Source organism: Pavona decussata, unplaced genomic scaffold, assembly GCF_977016875.1.
Source record: "Pavona decussata unplaced genomic scaffold, jaPavDecu1.1 SCAFFOLD_98, whole genome shotgun sequence".
NCBI lineage: Eukaryota > Metazoa > Cnidaria > Anthozoa > Scleractinia > Agariciidae > Pavona > Pavona decussata.
In genome coordinates this window covers 3,053,027-3,074,513 of record NW_028145514.1, presented here as the reverse complement: position 1 = coordinate 3,074,513, position 21,487 = coordinate 3,053,027, and the positions used below count along the sequence as shown (strand labels likewise).

Here is a 21,487-nt window from a genome sequence, read left to right as displayed (position 1 = left end):
GCATTTGGTTTGGTTAACTGACGTTTACCTTTACTTGTGTTTGGTTATTATTCAGTTATCAAGTCACGTTGCCGTAATTTTTTTTGTTTTCAGTTCTTTTATTTTGTATATTTCTTGTTTATGCTTGTTATTTTTATGAACAAGTTCTGGTCGTCAAACGAGGGAAACTGTCCCTGAGACATAGCCCACAGTGTGTCCCGATCCATTTATTACCGATACGAATTTTGCGCTCCAAAACAAGGTTGCGATTGGTTATGAAAACAGCTTTTAAAAAACGCCAACCTAACAGTTTAACAGCTAATCGTACTAGTCCCTGTGCATAAAATTGGGAGGGAAGGTGGGGTTAGGGGGGGGGGGGGGGGTGGCTCACTAACTGGAGGATCTTGTGGGGGTTCTGTTTGGAAGTGCTCGGTTGAATTCGGAGGGGCTTATTTTCGGGCCACTGAGGTGTAGGATATATTAGGCCTGACTGTTGTTGAGCTTCTACAAGCAGTGTTATTAATATCTGTCGCGGCACTGTTCTGTTTTTGTGTCAAATCATAAGCGAGCGGATTGCAAATCACCTATGCTGTGTCGAGGCATGCTGGGGCGAATATGCCTTGTAAGAAATTCTCCCCAGCCAAGTTGGCTTCTTGTCCTCCATACTTTGGGTCTCCGAGCAACAACGTTATCTTTCTCGCCGGGATTTTCTGACCATGCTGGTATCTCTGAGCTTAACAAAACAAATCTGAATGAAACTTCCAAAAAGTTACAGTGATATATGATCATTTGAGACCCTTGTATGTACCTCAGTTGGTCTTTGAGACAGTTCAAATCTTTATGAGTGAAGCACGTATTTACTTGAAGGCAGTTATAGCAGTCTTAGACATATCGCGCTGTTGTCTTGCTGTTGTGTTTCTGCGTCCTTTTGGCCTTGCCTTCCTCTCTGTTTTCTCTTTAATCTTGCTCCTTGTTTTATTAAATCTTCTGTTCTAATGAGATTAGGTTCTCCTGGCATGTCAGCGTATTTTCATAAACAATCAAACAGGGAACAACGTTCTGTTTTAGACGAAGCTTTAGTTATAGCGGGTTATTTATGTCAAACAGCTTGTTCAAGAATCAGTAGACTCACTTGTGGGCTTTAAAAGGGAAACCAACCGATTTTATAACAACGGTCAAGCAGACAACCTTGTAAATCAGTCTTTTAATGTTTTAACTTTGTATGAATTAGTACACTATAGTTATTGTATATTTACTGAGGGCTTTGCCGTATTGAAATAAATAAAGTATGTTTATATTTATGTACTAAAATCGTTTTTTCGAAGGTTTCTTCATTCCTTTAATTATGTATCTTATCTGCTTATTCTTCCCACAGAGGTTGGTCACCCATTATGGCGGATAACTGCTCTTGTTTCAGAAGCACGCACAGCACCAATAGCACGCCCCGAAAGTGGCTTTGATGATTCCGACTTTGAAGACAGTGCGCCACCTTCCTCGCGTGTGTCCGCGATCTGGAAAGGCTTCACTCTTCCTTCGGTTCTACAAAGCACCGACAACGTTGTTATAGACATGCACCCGAGACCACGAGCGAACACAGACTTCTCCGATTCACCTGCTTCACAGCGATCCTTAAAAGTACTGGATGACCTAACTAACAAAACTCTCTCTGCTGGCTCAATACCAAATTCCGTTCGTACGCCGCTGCAAAGAAACATAACTCCTCCTCCGAAACCTCCCCGAACATTCGAGACGGAAAGATCCGAAGGTCGAGAGAGCTTCCGATACAAACCACCGCCGAAACCGCCGCGAACGTTCGAGTACGACTCCCAAATTCAAGCGAACTTTTCTTCATCTCTTTACTGGAATTTCCCTCGTCCGCGCGCTCGACAATTTCAGACTCAGATTTCTTCACCAGCTGATCTAGACGGAAGTGCTCTTTCCACAGACCTAGTAGATGGACAAGAATCCGAAGAAGTTCTTCCTCCGTATAGCCCACACCGGCGAAAAATACCGCAATTTAACTCCCCGTCCCAAAACGGCGTAGGAGAAAATCACATCGAATCTACGCACCTGGTGAACGATAGCGATCGGATAACCGTGTTTTCCAAACCATCCTTGCATCATAACGGCGAAGCTGTCCGAAGACCACAACCGCGCTCGGTTGAATCTTCGCGTCCCGAGTCTAGGTTTTCTGTATCAGACTCGGGTCTTAACATTTCGCAGGAAGAAATGTTCCTGCTAGGATCAGTCAAACCGCGTTGCGGGAGGCGAAAGAGAAAAGTTTTAAAACAGTCTACATCCGAGACATTGTATCATGTACGCTCCAACTTTGATTCCGCCGATCAACCGCTGATCACTTCACCAAAAGATCGGAATTTTCTGGAGACCACGTTATAACGGGTTAGTTCTCATCATAGAATATTTAGATCCATGCGAGACTCTGGGGAATAATTTGTATAGTTGGGTTTATTTCTACGGTTTCGTGTATGTTCTATTGTGTCAAAAACGAATGCAGTTATGCTATCCAAACCTCTCAATGATGAGCATTAAACGAGGCAAAACACAGCGCTGTTTGCGGCACCTATGAAATGTTCTTTCAATTATCGAATTGCTAACATAATCGTTTACTGAGGTAGAGGTAGAAACATGAACGATATGATTAACACTGAAACCACAAGGATGAGGAACGGTTGAGACGAATTACAAACGATGAACTTTGCCGGATATTTGGGCTTTTCTTTCAAGATTCACAAACTCGTGCTGCAGCTCGTTTAATGATACATTTTGGGAAGTTTTGCCTTCCTATGCAGTCGTAATTTTGATCGTCAAACAACGCTTCTGAAAAGCGGCTCAGTGCATCGGAAACAAGGGCCTCATAGATTTTTTTCGTTGAACTTGAGAAAAAACATACTTGGGGGCATCCAAACTTGGTTAGGCTCGATTTCGCCCGTGAAATCTTCGCCACGTCCGGACTATCTGCCTCAGAGTCTCGCAGGATGACATGGGAGGGGTTGACCAAGTTATTGGGGAGAATCTCTTTCCTCGAGGGCATTATTAGGAAGTTTAGGGTATTTTAAAGATAAAGTAATTAGTGCTTTACTACTCTTAGAGATCAGTAGAATATTTTAAGATTATGTAGCATTTTAGGATGGATACATATTTGCGTTTTAACATGCTTATGCTTACGAACTTATCTTTGCAGTTTATATATGTATATGGGCGTAATTCGATTGGCAAATTTACCTCCAAGCATGAAAAAGAAAGATAAGCTATAATACTGCTTTGGACACTTTTTACAGCTAATTATTGATAAAAAATAGTTTTTCTGTGGCCGTTTGTTGTTTTGGTTGGACGCAAATGAACCCTGGGCTATCGTGCTAACGTAACACACCCCCTCTAGTCAATACCTTAATTTCAATGCCCAGATTTTACATTTAATTCGGCTGAGCCAGAGAGCACAAACACTGAATCTTGCTCAGACTAAATGCCCGTCCTAACAAGACCCGAATTACGTCTCAGAGACACTACAGAACCGTAATATACTCTTGCTATAAAACAACAACACAATGAATAGATTTGACAATAGAAGACTAAAACAGACTTTGTTTTTCGAGCATAAACTGGCACAGTACTTTGTTACCCTGTTATTCTTTCCATTGGTGTTGAGAAAATCAACTATTTTGTTGAGGTTTGTATATCGATTTTGTTAACTATGAGCCTGGTCATTAGGCATGACTAAACTTCGAGAGGTCATCAAGGGTGACCGCGCCCGGGAGCCCTATCCGAGTAGTACCCATACCAAGCTACAGTTAGCTCACAATGTATCGTTCTTTACATACACCGTGTAACCTTGCTTTAAGATGAAGATTAATATTAAACTTTCTGTTGCACCAATTCTTAACGGGTCAGTGTTGGTGGGTGCTTATCATTCAGCAAAAAATGCGGGAATTTGGAATCAAATGGGAAAATTTCTGTTGTAAATTGTGCGGTACCTTAAGAGGTAATTTATCTTTATCTTTTGGAACGAACCAACGGAAAGCTTGAACCTTTTGATTTTTTTCTCCATTTTACAGTTTCGTACGAAGGTATTACCAACCTCTTTCCTCGTGGTCTTCTCGACGAATAGAGGTCGTGTGACTCTATTTGGAAACTGAGCTAGATTTCAATTATGTCAAAATGGCGAAATGCTCCTTAAGGAGAGGTGACCTCCTATTTGTTGTTGTCTACTCTTGTCGCCATTTTGAATAGCGAGATGGCCCTACAGAAATCGTAAAAATAATTGCAAATGGTAAGCTCCATCGCCTCTGATGCAGAAACAAATCCAATCGTTCTTTTTATTGGCGGTATCTTTAACAGCTATTCTATAAGCGCGCGCGTTGGACACAAGGTGATAAAACTTGCTATAATCATCTCGTATTCAACAAGCTCAAGTGGAATAGTAGTTTTATTGAAAACAACCACGAAAAATCGATAAATATCACTGATTTAGTTATATTTTGACCCTTACTATATTTGTGGGGAATGGTATTATGGCTTGTATATCATGCCCGCTAAACCAATCAACAATCTAGAACTGAGTTTTTAATAATTATATATAGTTTAATAGGCACTCTTTTTAGTCACAGTGCCAGGTAGATTAATGTATAAAGATATAAAGAGAAACTCCTCTGTAACGAAAACATCAAAGAAGTGGTAGAGCCGTTATCTAATGACCACCATTCAAGTAAAACTTGAGGAATAGTACTAAGCATCTTGGCAATGGATTGTTATAAACTGAGGAAATCATGCATGTAAATGGCACGTGGTTTGTAATGGAAACCATAAGTTGTCTCACTGAAATCTTGTTTTCCAGCCAAGCCTCTTAAATAGACACTTATCACTCGGCGGCCATGTTGAGTTTCAGGAGAATAAAAAGCTTTGTTTTCGCACGGGAAGCCTCGGCGAGGTGCAGGTTCAGTGCGAGGCTTACCGTGCAAAACCAAAGCTTTTTATTCTCCTGAGAGTCAACATGGCCGCCGTGTGATAAACGTTCGAACGACTGTCAAGTGTTGACGAAAGAGAGGTGTCCTCTTCTGCAGTGTTTTGTAAGGGGCTGGTGTCATGTCTTAGTGTCCGCTTTGGACAAACGGAGGCTAATTGAGTAGTACCGTTCCTGTGGTTAGCCCTCACTGTACTACACAAAGTGGTTCTTTCTTTTGAGACCCGATAAATTACTAAAGGTGGCCATTCGAGCGAAAAGTGTCGAGCATTTTACTTTTTGTGATGTAACAATAAACATTTGCAAGGTTCATTGAACTTTTCCCCCTTTTTCTCTCATTCAACTGTCATTAGATAACGGCTGGAACTTCACATGCGGATACATTTTATAGATACGAACATGGCTGCAAGCCTTTATTTATTTCATAGGATTACAGTTTTATTTATTACAAAAAATTTCTTATATGAGTTAAAATGGATGGAAGAAAGTAATATATAACTTAAAAAAGAAATTTAAGATTGAAGTTATTAAGATACTAATAGTGATTGTTTTTAATTAATTTAGTTAACAAATAATCGCCTTCTTTTTGTTAAGCAATGTTTATACTTTCCTGGTAATTTTTTTCCTGCAGCTGTCATTCGTTTGTTTTGTTTTTCAAAATGCTGTACTCTGTAAATATTTCAGCGTCGCTTGCAGAATTGTATATGAAGCTAAAGCTCTTTTTATGGCGATTCAGTAGCATGAATTAAAGATTGTTTTATCAAATAAATTAATTAAAATTCTGGAACCTTTGAGTGTGTTGTCAAACTCGTTCCCAGCCCTCGTTATATCAGTATAGGGGCAGGGACCTTTCGTGGAAGCCCTGCAAAGGTACTGCAAATACCCCAAACAAGGTTAGACACCTTGTGATGTTTACACAATAGAGTATTCTTAATCCTCATAGTCCTAACGTATTATAACGAGAACAGAAGCCCATTTATTAGGCCGAAAACTGGGATAACAGAGCCGCTCCATTTAGGCAGGGAACAGCGTTTTGGCTAAGCGCTGATTTGAAAACGGTTAGCCAGCATTTGTTATTATGGACTACTCTCTGAAATAAGTTGAAAAACACTATATTCGCCGTAAAGCTGGATAATTTGGGAACACACTTACCTGTCAGAATTCCAAGAAGAAACAATTTTGAGCCAGCATTTTAGCTCCCTTTTCGTAGTTTTGCTAGGTGTAGTTTTTCGCAACAGCTGCGGCTAGTTACCTTGGCGCAGACGTCACAGATCACGAGCGAAATGTCACCTCTTTCTACCTCCCAAAGACGCTTTTGCGCGAGAGCCATGGACAGTCACCACTCCCTGTTCAGTCACAAATTGCTCGAGACCGGAAATAAATTTTCAGCCGACTTGTCGCGCAAACCTAAATTTTGTAAATAAAACCAAAGTAGAATTTCAGTTCGCGCAATTTCGCGCAATTTGTGACTGAACAGGGAGCGGTGACTGTCCATGGCTCTCGCGCAAAAGCATCTTTGGGAGGTAGAGAGAGGTGACATTTCGCTCGTGATGGCGCATAAATCTGTGACGTCTGCGCCAAGGTAACTAGCCGCAGCTGTTGCGAAAAACTACACCTAGCAAAACTACGAAAAGGGAGCTAAAATGCTGGCTCAAAATTGTTTCTTCTTGGGATTCTGACAGGTAAGTGTGTTCCCAAATTATCCAGCTTTAGGTTGATACGAATTTGGTTGCAAAGAGGCGAACAAGTTGAACGTTCAAAGCTATTTTGCTGAGTGTGTTCAAATTGTTTCGCGAAAAAGTTGCCTCCCTTGTCAATATTTATATATAGTAAAGTCAGCAGAGCTCAGATCCGCTCGCGCACAACTCAGTACACGACATTAGTGCTGTCGCGTAAATTGTATGCAAATGAGCACTATAGAAAACCACAAGAAACGAACAACGTAAGTCGATAATTTATTGATTTTTTTCTTTTTCACAACTTTTGTGGACTCCCTGTGGTGTTCAAACATTTGGCGCAAAATCACAACTCTGCAAAGGCTTTAAGGCTGTTAAGGAACGGCAACCATTAGACAACACGTTTTTTCAGTTATCAAGCCCAAACACGATCTAGCCACTGTAAACACACCTCTGCAACCCACCTGGAATACCAGGAAATTTTTCCGAGAGCCGCCATTTTGTTTTTGTGCCCGCGGGATTTCCTCAGCAAGCTCGTGTGATTTTCCTCACGCGTGATGCTTTCTCGTGCTTTGGGCAGCGCGCAGTAAAATCAAAGAATCGCACAGTACAAAAACTGTAGTAAGCCACCTTAAATTGTGGATTTCTACTCCAATGTTAGTCAGCGGTTGTCTTCTAGAGGTAAACATGGCGGTTGGTTCTTAACCAGTTGATGTTCATCGTGGAAAAACATCCCCGCCGGACTAATTTGGGAAGGAAAACATTGCAGAAATACCCATAGGGGGCCCACACAATGTGTCTATGTAGCCGATTGTTATTATATAGTAAATGCACTGGATTTACCATTTGCTTCACCTATAGCGATATATCGCTAACTATGTATATAAATCAATGATAAATAAACGTTGAATTACCTTATCTGTGGTATATAGTCGTCCTTTTACCTCAAAAGCGGTTTTTTTAAGCGATTTTGAAGGAGTTTGAGTTCGCCGTTGACTGTTCCATATATAAGAAGGATATATGGAACAGTCAACGGCGAACTCAAACTCCTTCAAAATCGCTAAAAACAAACCGCTTTTGAGGTAAAAGGACGACTATATACCACAGATAAGGTAATTCAACGTTTATTTATCATTGATTTATATACATAGGTAGCGATATATCGCTATAGGTGAAGCAAATGGTAAATCCAGTGCATTTACTATATAATAACAATCGGCTACACAGACACATTGTGTGGGCCCCCTATGAAATACCCTAACCTGGTTAGTACGCTTCCTCGAGCAAAATCTTTGGCGGCAGAGACTGTTTCTTCTCGAGCAATCATCGATCGAAATTGAAACACCAAATAGGCATGTGTCCGTGAGAAATGGATACAAGGTAAATTATTTTACCATTTATTCGTTTTCAATTGGACTGCGACACATTAAATTGCTTTTTCCTTTATTTCTGATGGTTTTAGATCTATCTGCGAGATAGGTTGCGGCAACGCTTCTTGTTGACGCGTCTCTCAAAATGGAGGTAAAGCTTGAAGATCGTCGAAATTAGGCAAGTCCACGTACAGCTACAGCTATAAAAATTCCACGCAAGGTTTCTTTCTTTAGTAACAATTTCTATGTTTCCTTTGTTACAGCTTCCTTGGTTTGGTTGAAAATCACTGCCTCACTTTTTAGAAAGATTAATTTCAAGTTGATCTATTTTCCGGCGATTGTTTGATCATTCGGTTCGATAGTGGTGTCAGTCTTGCTGTTGATTCAAACTCAATGTTCATAAAAGTCGCTTGGATGAATGAAAAAGGTGTAATAAAAATGAATGAGGTGTTTGTTTGTTTGTTTGTTTGTTATAGACCTTGTAAGTTCTTGTTAAATTGGTCTTTAAAGTAGTGCTAATTTAAGCCTCGACATAAGCACTCACGATGATTCTCAGGGTTGAAGTAAAAAATCCCTTGAAACTTGCAATAGTTAAAGGATCCAATCAAACGAATTCTAGTTTTGGGTTAAGTACATGAAAGTCTCTCAACAGACAAGAAATAACGAAAATCTATTTTTCAAGTCCGAGCGGCCAGAACGTTTTAACGGAGACCGCCTCTTAAGGAGTCTACATCTATTAAAATCATATTTTTAGTCATAGGCTATAGGAAAAATACAATTCGACTAAATTAAGTTAAATTTCTCTCAAATAAAGTGAAATGACACTCACAGTGTGAAGTAGTGTTTTGTCTTTTCTCGTTTGTTTCTACCCCTACATTTCGTAGACACTTCTTCCATCATAGTCGTGCGAGTGTTTCCAGTAACCGAGCGTTTTCTTCGAAGCCGAGGTGCGGCGGCTAAGCGCCTGCTGCGACTGAGCGCTGCTTAACCGTTGCTCGGAGATTTGAGCTACTGGCCAATCACAGGGCCGAAAAGACAATAAGCATTGATTTTCAAATTCGTCTGCAGCTGGTAAGAGCAATAAACTCCTTCCACCCTTTTCTAATTGCAAAATGTGTCAAGAAGATAACTCTCCCCACATGGAAGGAGTCGAAACCAGATTGAAATATTGAAGCTTCAATGATAATTTTGAAATAACATAGTTATAATCGCAAAAAAGTGTGGGACGTTTGGCAAGATCTGGAAGTCATAAATCAAATTTAGTTCGGATTCCTCGAGGGCAAGTCAACTCTTACCCAGTTACTAACTAGTTACAACGACTGGACCTCGTCCAGAAACGAATCAACACCTACGAATGTCATGTTTCTTGATTTTCCTAAAGCTTTCGAATCGGGTCCCCACGAACGCCTGGTCCTCAAATTGAAAGGTTATGGACGGCCTGCTGCAATAATTCGGAAACTTGACAAATCGTCAACAACGCGTGGTGGTGGGACGCCCTTGCCTCGGGGACAATTCTAGGCCTCATGCTATTTCTATTTAAAGATAAATCATTCAACATATCTCCCTCTATCAGAATGTTTACCGAGTACACAAAAGTGTACAGAGAACTCTGCAACCTCGAAAATGACACCAGGGCTCTTCAATACGATATCGATCGTTTGGCTAACTAGGCAACTGCTCAGTGGCAGCTTAGGTTTAACCCAGAGATAATGCGAAAAAATGCGCATAACCCACAATAGCGACAAGTCGGTTTCCTCCTATACGATGGGAGCAAACTTAAATATGTTGAAGAGTGCGATCGACCTACCTGGGCCCGGTTATTCGAAGGCCGATTAACGCTAATCCGCGATTAAAAATTAACCTAGGATTTCATCTCGCTCATTAAAAATGTTTTCAAAAGCTGCTTTTAAGCTTAACGTAAAGAAAAGTCTAAATAAAAACTGAAGGGGAAAAATCCCTTGGAAAAATGCTTATTGGTTAGTAATTGAACTCGAATTAAACTTCACGTCAACCCAGGATTTGCTTAATCTGGCTTTGAACAATCGAACCCTGATTTTTTCTGTCTTATCGTAGAACGCCCACGTTGACGATGTACATTAAACAAGGCAAAAAACCTGGGTGTAGTCCACAGAACGCTTGGGCCCTCAAATCTAGGAGCTTTTTCTATCCTGTATAAGAGTTTATTGCGTCCTATCTGATATGCCGCTCCGGTCAATTTAGCTTTTTGCGTACATTTACTGTATAGTAAGCTTACTTTTTCTACAGACAGGGAGCTGAAAGGAAAGAAGAAAAATAGAGAAATCCTGGCACCAGGAATTCAACACCGGCTGTCCTTAACCTTTGGTTAGATTTTAATCAGGAAGGCACCGAATAGACTGTCTTGCCAAAAAACACCGCGAAACTAATCTTGATACATGGAGATTGAAAAGAATGCTTGGAAGCAGAAATTAAACTGGAGGCATTGGTCTCAAAGTGTCTAGGTGGGTTGTATAAGATATACGTTCATACTAACCAAAGTGCAATTTCCTACCAGAGTGCATCAGAATGAAACTGGGTGTCGGCCGCTTCATGCAATAAACCTCAATAATAATAATAATAATAATAATAATAATAATAATAATAATAATAATAATAATAATAATAATAATAATAATAATAATAATAATAATAATAATAATAATAATAATATTCAACTTATCCACCAAATCGTTCACACCGCTCTAGAAATTAGAACGTCTGTGTCATCGTTACTTCTTTCACGGTCCCACACGCAGTGCGACATTTAAAGTCCTCGCTTATCCTTACTTTGGTACTTTGCCAAATTTTTCGGATTTCTCGAGGTGATGAGCTTGACACACAGACTGAAAAACAGCCCACAACGCGTGGTGGTGGGACGCCCTTGCCTCGGGGACAATTCTAGGCCTCATGCTATTTCTATTTAAAGATAAATCATTCAACATATCTCCCTCTATCAGAATGTTTACCGAGTACACAAAAGTGTACAGAGAACTCTGCAACCTCGAAAATGACACCAGAGCTCTTCAATACGATATCGATCGTTTGGCTAACTAGGCAACTGCTCAGTGGCAGCTTAGGTTTAACCCAGAGATAATGCGAAAAAATGCGCATAACCCACAATAGCGACAAGTCGGTTTCCTCCTATACGATGGGAGCAAACTTAAATATGTTGAAGAGTGCGATCGACCTACCTGGGCCCGGTTATTCGAAGGCCGATTAACGCTAATCCGCGATTAAAAATTAACCTAGGATTTCATCTCGCTCATTAAAAATGTTTTCAAAAGCTGCTTTTAAGCTTAACGTAAAGAAAAGTCTAAATAAAAACTGAAGGGGAAAAATCCCTTGGAAAAATGCTTATTGGTTAGTAATTGAACTCGAATTAAACTTCACGTCAACCCAGGATTTGCTTAATCTGGCTTTGAACAACCGAACCCTGATTTTTTCTGTCTTATCGTAGAACGCCCACGTTGACGATGTACATTAAACAAGGCAAAAAACCTGGGTGTAGTCCACAGAACGCTTGGGCCCTCAAATCTAGGAGCTTTTTCTATCCTGTATAAGAGTTTATTGCGTCCTATCTGATATGCCGCTCCGGTCAATTTAGCTTTTTGCGTACATTTACTGTATAGTAAGCTTACTTTTTCTACAGACAGGGAGCTGAAAGGAAAGAAGAAAAATAGAGAAATCCTGGCACCAGGTATTCAACACCGGCTGTCCTTAACCTTTGGTAAGATTTTAATCAGGAAGGCACCGAATAGACTGTCTTGCCAAAAAACACCGCGAAACTAATCTTGATACATGGAGATTGAAAAGAATGCTTGGAAGCAGAAATTAAACTGGAGGCATTGGTCTCAAAGTGTCTAGGTGGGTTGTATAAGATATACGTTCATACTAACCAAAGTGCAATTTCCTACCAGAGTGCATCAGAATGAAACTGGGTGTCGGCCGCTTCATGCAATAAACCTCAATAATAATAATAATAATAATAATAATAATAATAATAATAATAATAATAATAATAATAATAATAATAATAATAATAATAATAATATTCAACTTATCCACCAAATCGTTCACACCGCTCTAGAAATTAGAACGTCTGTGTCATCGTTACTTCTTTCACGGTCCCACACGCAGTGCGACATTTAAAGTCCTCGCTTATCCTTACTTTGGTACTTTGCCAAATTTTTCGGATTTCTCGAGGTGATGAGCTTGACACACAGACTGAAAAACAGCCCATTTTATATTACCTAAATTTATCCGGCATTCTTCGTTTTCTGTGGATTATTAGTCAATATTTCCTCTTTTTGTACATCATTTCAAAGCGTTGTTGGTGACTCGGCACAAAATGACTCAATTTAGTCTAGAGACACCGACGCCCCCTCGACCGCTATAAAATGAGATGTCAATGTGCATCGAATTTATTTCAACGGAATTTTAGCGAGGTCGACTCATTCGCCTGTGCTGAGCGATAATAGAGGTTAAACGCATACTTCACTTCACTTTTATTTCAGACGCTACCTTGTAAAGGTATACATGCACCGCGACGGACAGAGGTCTGCAGTGATATTGAAACCTCAGGGAACTTGTTGTCCCCGGCAATGTCCACGACTCTTTCCAATGGGCAGTGTCCTCAACTTTTCCTTTTGTGTCTTCGTCATTCTCAAGTTAGTAATGTTCGCATTTGGATCAAAGGAAAAGTTATCCCAACCAATTTCGTCTCCTGCTTACATCGCATATTGCAATGTTTCTTTTTTTTTTTTTTTTTTTCTTTTTTTTACATAACTCCACTAGATTTAAGAGGGGAAAGATAACGTTTCAAAATTATGATGGACGAAATGAAAGCATTTCCTTTTGTGTTGTACTTGCCATAATTGAGCCCCACCTGCTAACAAGAAAAGTAACATGTCATTTACATTATGGCGTCACTTGACTACAGTCACCAGAATTATTTCGTTTTCCTCTTCCCATTCAAAATAGTTTGTATGCTGTTTATCCATGATCATTCGAGAAACACATTACATAAACCTCTATTTCGTCTGGACTGCAGCTTTATTGATGTCCTCACAGGGAATGCAGAAGACGTGTTTAATCAGACACAAATAAAGTTGTCCAAGTTCGTACAGACCAATTGAATGCGTCCAATAAAAATAAAAGTTTCTATAACGGGGCAATTGCAACGTTTTCAATGTTACTTTGTGTTTTGGTATTCGACAGTGAACTAAGTTTTCCACGGGTGAGTCTCGCTGGTACCGAAGTCCCGCGAAGACGAAGGAAAAACACGCGTTGAAAACCATGATGGCGTTCTTTCCGTGCCAAACGACAACAAACCAGATCACTCAAAAGTTTGCTGCCAAAGATAAAGGGATTAAACAGAGAGTTGGCATACCTAACAACTTTACTAAAGGTTAAAACCTTGTGAAACTGCTCTTTGTTCGTGGAACCCTGGCCAAAATCGTGCCACAACCAAGACACATGTGTTGGTAACATACATAGAGCAAACACTGTTACTGCTGCAACGAAAACTTTGACGATTTTGACATTTCTGTGCAGTCGTAGACTGATAGATGCCTTCGACAGCGAAATTTTTGTTCTGAGTTTCACAGCATTGCTATCTTTGAATAAAACACGAATCATAGAAACGTAGAAAACCGTCATAACGAGCAATGGTGTTACATAGAGGAGTATGAAAATGGTAAAAGTGAAGACTTTTCCGCTGCAGGCATATGACCACTCTTCTATGCAGTCTCCATTTTGTGTAAACTTTAGGGCAAATGAATATGGCAGCACGATCAAACAAGATGAAACCCACATCACAGTGATGGTTATTAATGCTGTTTTGGCTCGTATTGTTGGCTTCATCGGTGTGACTATCAATCTATAGCGTTCTGCGCTCATGAATAAAAGCGTCAAGACAGAGACATAAACAAGAGCGGACTGGAATGGGTAAATAACGCGGCACAGAGCAGCTCCGTATGGAAATCTACCAATCAGCTGCTCAGTGATGTCCAAAGGAATACTGACAAGGCATGTCCCTGCATTAGTAGCAGCCAGGTTTAAAAGGAGATATTCGTGCACCTTTCTCCTTTTCAAGCTGAATATTGCTTTTAAAACGAGTAGGTTCGCAATCGCTCCCAGGAACGCAACCAGACCGAGAAGGGAGACCGCAATGAATTTTGTATGTTCTTGTTGTTCGCTGTTTTGCTCCATATTTGAAGACCTTTAGTTTCAATTGAGCTTAAGACAAGAGTGTGTGGATATTAATCACACCTAACGACAGCACTTAAAGCACGTCTTCGTTGATCGCATTTAAACTGAACACGAACTATGTTCGTGAAAAGATTTGAGCTCTGATAGAGGGATTTGTGACGGGGTTAAGCATTACACGTCGAATGACAAGCCAAGTTAATGGAACCTTGCACTGTAACCTTTTGTGAACATTTATTATTGCATTAGTTATGGGTGAAACAATTTACGTCACGGGTTTTTGTACCTGTCTCAGAACAACGACACTTCAGCTGTCATGGTATATTTCAAGTTGGGGGCATAAAAAGGAGAAATATTCATTCGATGTTTCTCAAGACTACAACTGAAGTAGAATGAGTTTGATTCAACTGAAACTTTGAAAAACCAGATTCTGGTTTCTTTCCCCCAGCCCCTTCAGCCCAGGATATAGACGTTTTTTTTTATTTCCTTTGCTTAAAGAAGTAGGAGACGCCTGTATCGGGATCAACCATGATTTTGCTTTTCTGTAATTGTTCGACCTATACACGGGAGCACACTTAAGTATCTCGACCCGCGCGCGTACGTACTTTTATTTGCATACGACTGCAAATATTAAACAGGGACACCCAACGGATCGTTTTGGTAAATTATCTGTTCGGAAGGCCCTTAATCCCCTACAATTTTCTCAAGGGAATTTTCACCAAGAACTTTCGTGATATGGGAAATTTAAGGCCTTGTGTTTTCGGATTGATTAAAATATCGTTTCGAGTACCAAAAAAAGGTCAGCTTAGATTTTCGGAAAGGAAATAAGACGTAAGGTTTTCGGGAAATAGACAAAGATGCCCTAGTAATTTCGAAAAGACTCAAGTTCCCCTAGAATGACCGAACAGATAAAGGTATTATAGCGCACCCAGAGCTTTAGAGGCAATCCAGGTAGCCTAAAACAGCGTTTTAAAAGATCTGAGAGTAAACTGTTGTTGGGTGCTCCTATCGCTGAACTTATCTGTGCTAGTTTTTTTGTACTCAGTAATGTCGAAACGTCGGGGTTTTTTTTTTCGCCTTACAGCGCTATTTTTGTCAATTGCTACTTATCCCTAAAGGGCTTACTGAACAGTAAAAAAACTTAACATCTCTTTTTTTCGCTCGTCGTCACCCCGGCAAGCTATCGTGAGAAGGGAACAGAGGTGCAAAGCGTAGCAAGGACAGATCCCTGCATTTCGTCCAACGAACTGTCAGATAATTACGGAATTTTGCAGGAGATGATCAGCCAGTAAAAGGCTATTAGTGAATCGTTGTTCGTCATTTTGTCTCTTATCAATGACAACACATGGTTATCAGTTGTCCATTCTTCATTTCTTAATTCCACAAATCATGACCTTTTCGAGTTGAAAACTAATCTACTTTAGATATAAATCACCCAGCGACACACTTCTAACCCGGAGGGTGGCAATTGTCTTATTTTCATGTTTATTAAGGAAATGATAAAATGCTGGCAGGTTAATAAAGATTTACTGCGGGGCTAAACTTAGATAAAGTTCTTTCGCGAAGAGTTAACTTTTGCAGGATTTTAAATCCAGATGGATCATGAAATAAACGCAATGAATACAATGTTTAATACAAGAAAAACAGTTTATGTCATAGTAAAACCGCTCAGTGCATGCTCTTCTACAACTTGGACTGCTCATTAGCACACTTAAGTTTTAGGAGCTTAAAGCGCCTTTATTAGAGAGGGGGTACTTGTTCTTCTTTACCCAAAAGTCTGAAAGAGTAAGAACACATCAAGGAAAACGATAGAAGCTAAATCAGCACGAAGTAACAACTTGGTCCTTTGGGGTCACTTATCGGACAGAAAGTTCTGCAGTTGGCACGTTCTTTAGATGAGGTCGGTTTTGACGTACATACGTACATACATATACGTGAGCTTTATTTAAACGCGGTATCAATTCATAAAAACGTGCTCTTCCATCGAGCCGTGCATTTAAATTTGAATTACAATAAAAAAGAAAAACTTAATCCAAAAACAAGCTAGCTATTTATTAGAACGTAGGATTGATTATTAGGAATGGAGCACTTAATAACAAACACTCATTCATAGCGTGACGCAAATTAAAAATGGTTTGCTGAATCGTATCAAACGAATCGAATCGAATCATATAACAAGGGACTCGTTTCTCGAATCTCCTGATGAATTACTGGGTCGGAAAACTTAATAATATCAACACTATTTTTGACAACAGCGATTCGACTTTACTGGTTTTGAAAGCTTGATTTCAAAATCTGTATAATTTTGTGGAATACATTGGGCATGTTCGTTACCACCAATCGTGCGTTTCGGCACGAACAACTATTTTCGTGCACAATACTCATTACCAGAAATTTCATTTTTATTGATTCCTTACACTTGAAATGACTTATTATCGTCCTCGGGGGAAAGACTATTTCCACGAGTCCAAGAACGTCCGAATGACAAGCTTGTGGCTTTTTTATCAGGTCATATTTTGTTAATCTTTTATGAAGACGGTGCGGCCGAGTGGTCAGACACGTACACATACTCTTAATATATATATTTAACCAAGCCTAAAAGTGGAGCTCAACAATTCCTTTTTTTAATAGCATTTATTTAAATGATAAAAGAAGCAGAGACCGATACAACGTAGAATTACGGTTTAAAGGTTACTATATTTCGGCTGGCCAAACCAGCCTTCTTCAGGTATAATGAAAATTTACATTGGGACACACGCTTATATAGCTGACAAATATTTGCGCAATAGCGGAACTACGTAAAACTAAATTGATTGACAGTAAATATGAAGCAAATGAAATAATAGTAACAAAAAATAAAAAATGATAAAAGGAAAAAGCTGGTACATTTGGCCAGCCGAAATATAGTAACCTTTAAACCGTAATTCTACGTTGTATCGGTCTCTGCTTCTTTTATCATTTGTATTTTTTAAAGCCGATCAGATCTACAATTGATCCAACGTATACCAGCAGGATTATCGTCCACGGTTGTTGCTTGGACTTGACTCATTTATTTAAGTCTGCTTATGGTTACCGTATGAACGTAATAACTTTAAAAATTCCTCATCCTTATGCAGTCCTTATGAGTTATGCAGTATCTTGTTAGTGCATATACAGTTAACTTGTTACACAGGGGACCAAGGTATGCTCTTTTAAAAACACCCCCTCTCCACCCCCCACCTTCCAAAAAAAAGACAATTTCAATAGCACTGACATTCCTAGCTACATGATTATTGTTGAGCTGGGAGGTCTAAAAAATATCAACTTACTTTCTCACTTACTAACTTACTTACTTTGTAACTTACTTTCAAAACCAAATTATGATCGGCTGTTTATCGAGTGGCGCCAGTGGTTTCCTTGACGCTCAACTTGGTGATATTTCTATAGAGTTCACTGGATTCCAGCTGATCGACTGGTGCATAGTCAATACATTGGGCAAATGTGAACAAGGCTTGAAATTGTGCCTTCACAGCAAACATAAAATGTTATATCTCCGGTTCAATAAGTCGAGCAGAGACGATTGAAATGGTAAAATATTCTGTGAATTTCCCTACAAATTTATGATGCGCCATTTACTGCTGAGCAATTTGCTTGCTTGCAAAGTTCATGAGTTTGTGGCGCACGCCAAATACAAAAAGGTACTATCTCCGCTCCACACGATGCACAGAAGACGATTGAAACGGCAAAACATTCTGTCTTTACGGCTAGTATTCACTATAAATCTGTTTATGATGTGCCATCTATTAAAGAGTACTTTTGTCGTGCTCTGTCGTTTTGACTCTCCCGCTGCTGGTCCCTATAATTTAGTCTCGTTCTCTGCCTTGCTCTTTATTTCGCTACTCTCCAGTATAGTTTCGTCTCCGCCCTGTTTTCTCGTGCTGTCTTGCTTTTTCACGTGTTGCTCTCTCTCTCTCTCTCTCTCTCTCTCTCTCTCTCTCTCTCTCTCTCTCTCTCTCTCTCTCTCTCTCTCTCTCTCTCTCTCTCTCTCTCTCTCTCTCTTCTTTCCTCATTTGTCGACATATATTTATTACACCCATTTTGAAATCACTGATGATCCTTGCAATCTGATTGGCTCTCAACAGTATGATTTATTCACGAACCGCACCATTTTTTGCTCTAAAACGCATCCTTTTTCAGCCGTTCAAAATGAATATGAAATAATACTAACCAATCAAATTTCATGGCTTACCTGTACTAGCCAATCAGATTGCAGAAAAATATAGGGCAAAAAAAATTGTCATTTGGGAGATATTTTTCAACTTCTATTCCCCAAATTTCCCCTTTGCCTTAAAAAAAAACAGGTTTCCTGAAGTGGATAAATAAATATTAATATTGACAAAAAAAAAAAAAAAAACTGTCAGATTTCAAAATGGGTGTAACAAAGTGGTAATTGAACTTTGTCTCGTGCAATTTTGGTCTGAAATCATACTAGTGATTTCAAATCCAAATCGCGCTGCGCGCTCGCCCCGCGTTTAATTTTGCACTCCACTCAGTTTAATTACCATTATAAATTAGCTTTCTTCAAAATACCCGTTTGTTTTTCTCAAAAGCAGTTGGCACAAGCAGGGGTGAACTTGAGTGCGCAATTCGCATTGGTTTTACCCAGATGCTGCTTACGGACGTACGGTCGAAGGACAGTGACGTCATTACCAAAACCAATATTTCTCACATCGATAGGTTGCCATATTCCCTTACCCATGGTGCTCTGCGTGCGCGACTTCGGTGCGTGGAGTTTTTCTTTGGTGGACCCGCATTAAAATCCTAGGGCACACTTTGTGAATAGCAAATTGTGGATTATAGTGTTCCGAAGCAAACACTCTCCAGTGCCAAATATACCAATGTCACATTTTCTTTCTTTTTTAATTTAAAACCAGACAGCTTGAAAACTCTGAAGAATGGCTGTGGGCCGGGGTGATGTTTAAGATGAAACTGAGCGGCTAACCGATAAAATTACGAACCATTCGTGGTGATGGGTTATTAAACAAACCACGTAAACAATTCCGTATTTCAAAGTGATTCTTCAGCGCCGACTGAGATGTACGGGATAACAACAATTGTGATGCCACTGAAGGTCGTTTTCTCTGCAATGAAATAATAAAAAGCAATTTGCTAATGTTAATTCTCTAATGTTAAATGATTTCATATAATCAATTACAATAGTGAGACAATATGTGTAATTAGTGATAAAAGCTTGTAACCGACGTCGTGTTTTCTTCACAAATGATTGCCAAAATGACAAACCTCTTTCCTTGAATGCGTAAGACTTTTTAATATAGTTGCAAACAAAAAAAATAAGAGAAGGTTCATCGAAAAACAAATCCAAATCAACGCAAAAATGCCTTGAAGGAACCTAAAATGAAACAAAATGTATAGAAAACTTACCAGCTCGCCCAAAATGTATAACTATTTTTCATTTTATTTGCGAATGATAAGTAAAAACAGTAATTTAACACTCAAATCTGTGATGAATCTTACCGGCTGCAAAGCACTGTTTGCTGCTTTTCACTCAAGCGCTAGTCTATTATGAGAGAATATGTTTGACATTGATTAGTCTATCATAAAGGCGTTGTTTAATAGTGTTTCTTTGATTTTCAGATATCATAAGACGCTACAAATAATCATCTCCTCGGTTCATTCACTTATGTACTCACACTCCCACAACGAAAAGGAAACACTTAACAAAAAGACAGGGAAAGTAATAATAATAATAATAATAATAATAATAATAATAATAATAATAATAATAATAATAATAATAATAATAATAATAATGGTTTATTAACAGATCCACTGGGTGGCTCTTCCCTGTTAAATTATAATTACAATTACAAAATAAATCAAATTTAATTAAATTAAGTTATTTACAAATTATACAGCAGAAAACAGGATTGACGGGAAACAATTACAGTAAAACTAACTAATGGCTTTGTACTGTGTTTCTTAAAAAATTCCTTGAGAGTCTTAAAAAGGTTCTGTAATCTTTACAGTTTCTAATAGTTTCGACGCATTATCTTGGAGAGTGCCATTTTCGGTCGGGACCACTAATCTAATTGAATTGCTTGAGCGCAGTTCCTTGGGGCATTCCTGTTTTAGATAATCTGGCCAGATCTTGGCGTTATGCAAAGCTTTAAAACATGATTTCAGGAGGTTCAGATCTCTTCTCTCATTGATTGGAAGCCATCCGATTTTAAGTACATCCCGAAAGTTCTTAACATAGTGAGCAGCGAATTGAACCCGTTGCAAACGGTGAAGTAAGAATTGACATTGGAAAGTTGGAATGAAAGACATGACTCGCACTTCAAAAACTCATTAATAATTCGTAAGCCCATTGACCTATCAAATGGTCGATAAAACATCACGTGCAGTGGTTTTAGAACCTGATAAAACCTCCTCTTTATTAGTATGCGGTGTTTAATGTTTTTCTCGTATGCTAATTTCCAACATTCACAAAAGCATCGTTGTTATGAACTCTCTTGGTACACGCTTTTCCACGAATGTTTTTGAAGCCGTTCAAAAAACTTGCAGCACGTGTTTTATCGGGTCTAAAACCACTTGGCTGCGTAAAATCCCGATAAAACACTGTTGCTCGTGCTTTAAACATTACATTAAAACGGGTCGCCGTGTCGCCACAGCCGAATGAATTACAAAGTTTACACTTTACAGACATTTAAGTGCAGCAATTTCTTTCTAAGTTGCTTTCTGTCACATTTATGTGAAATGGTTTAAATAATCCTAATATTCAATTACCGCGGTAGCTAGAACTTCGAGAAAAGTCTTTTGGAGTGTTTTGACGCTGCAAAATTGTTGTTCGCGGGCGGTCGGCATGTCGACCTCTACTTTTGAGCTCGTATTGATCTGGCAAAAGAGATTTTTGCTGCTTGACATGCAAGCTTTTAGGCTTTTAAAAAAGATTTAAACTTTTAATTTTTAAAAGATTAAAAGCTTTACTAAAAGCTTGCTAGTTTCATTTAATCTGTTCAGTGTTTGTTATTTAAGTTGTTAGGTTAACTGAAAAAATTTATCCTGTGAACTGAAAAAGAAGACAAAAGGACAAAATCTTATTTGCAGCTTCACTGTCCATTAGATGATCAGAAAAATCAGCAACTACACGCATGAATATTAAAAGCTCCAGCTTACAAATCAAGTACTTCTTGAATCAGTAAGATAACATTTAGAAGGCATTTTAGAAAGAATTAAGAAGTCATTGACAAAAACTTGGT

At 39.1% G+C, this 21,487-nt stretch overlaps 2 protein-coding genes across 3 annotated transcripts in view; one reads left to right on the top strand and one right to left on the bottom strand.

The window, feature by feature from the left end:
* The window catches only part of LOC146472700 (diacylglycerol lipase-beta-like), a 28,223-nt gene extending 22,479 nt beyond the window's left edge, over positions 1-5,744 (top strand). For both annotated transcript variants that reach the window (XM_085119423.1, XM_085119424.1), the window contains exon 16: positions 1,355-5,744. In XM_085119423.1, the coding sequence (XP_084975549.1) occupies positions 1,355-2,376 (1,022 nt within the window). In that variant the 3' untranslated portion in view covers positions 2,377-5,744. The remainder of the gene's footprint in view (positions 1-1,354) is intronic.
* A 7,055-nt stretch (positions 5,745-12,799) lies between these two features.
* On the bottom strand, positions 12,800-14,529 carry LOC146472699 (gastrin-releasing peptide receptor-like). Its single transcript, XM_085119502.1, has one exon. It carries the CDS (start codon positions 14,229-14,231, stop codon positions 13,182-13,184), a length of 1,050 nt encoding a protein of 349 aa, XP_084975628.1. The 5' UTR covers positions 14,232-14,529; the 3' UTR covers positions 12,800-13,181.
* Between the last annotated feature and the right edge of the window lie 6,958 nt (positions 14,530-21,487).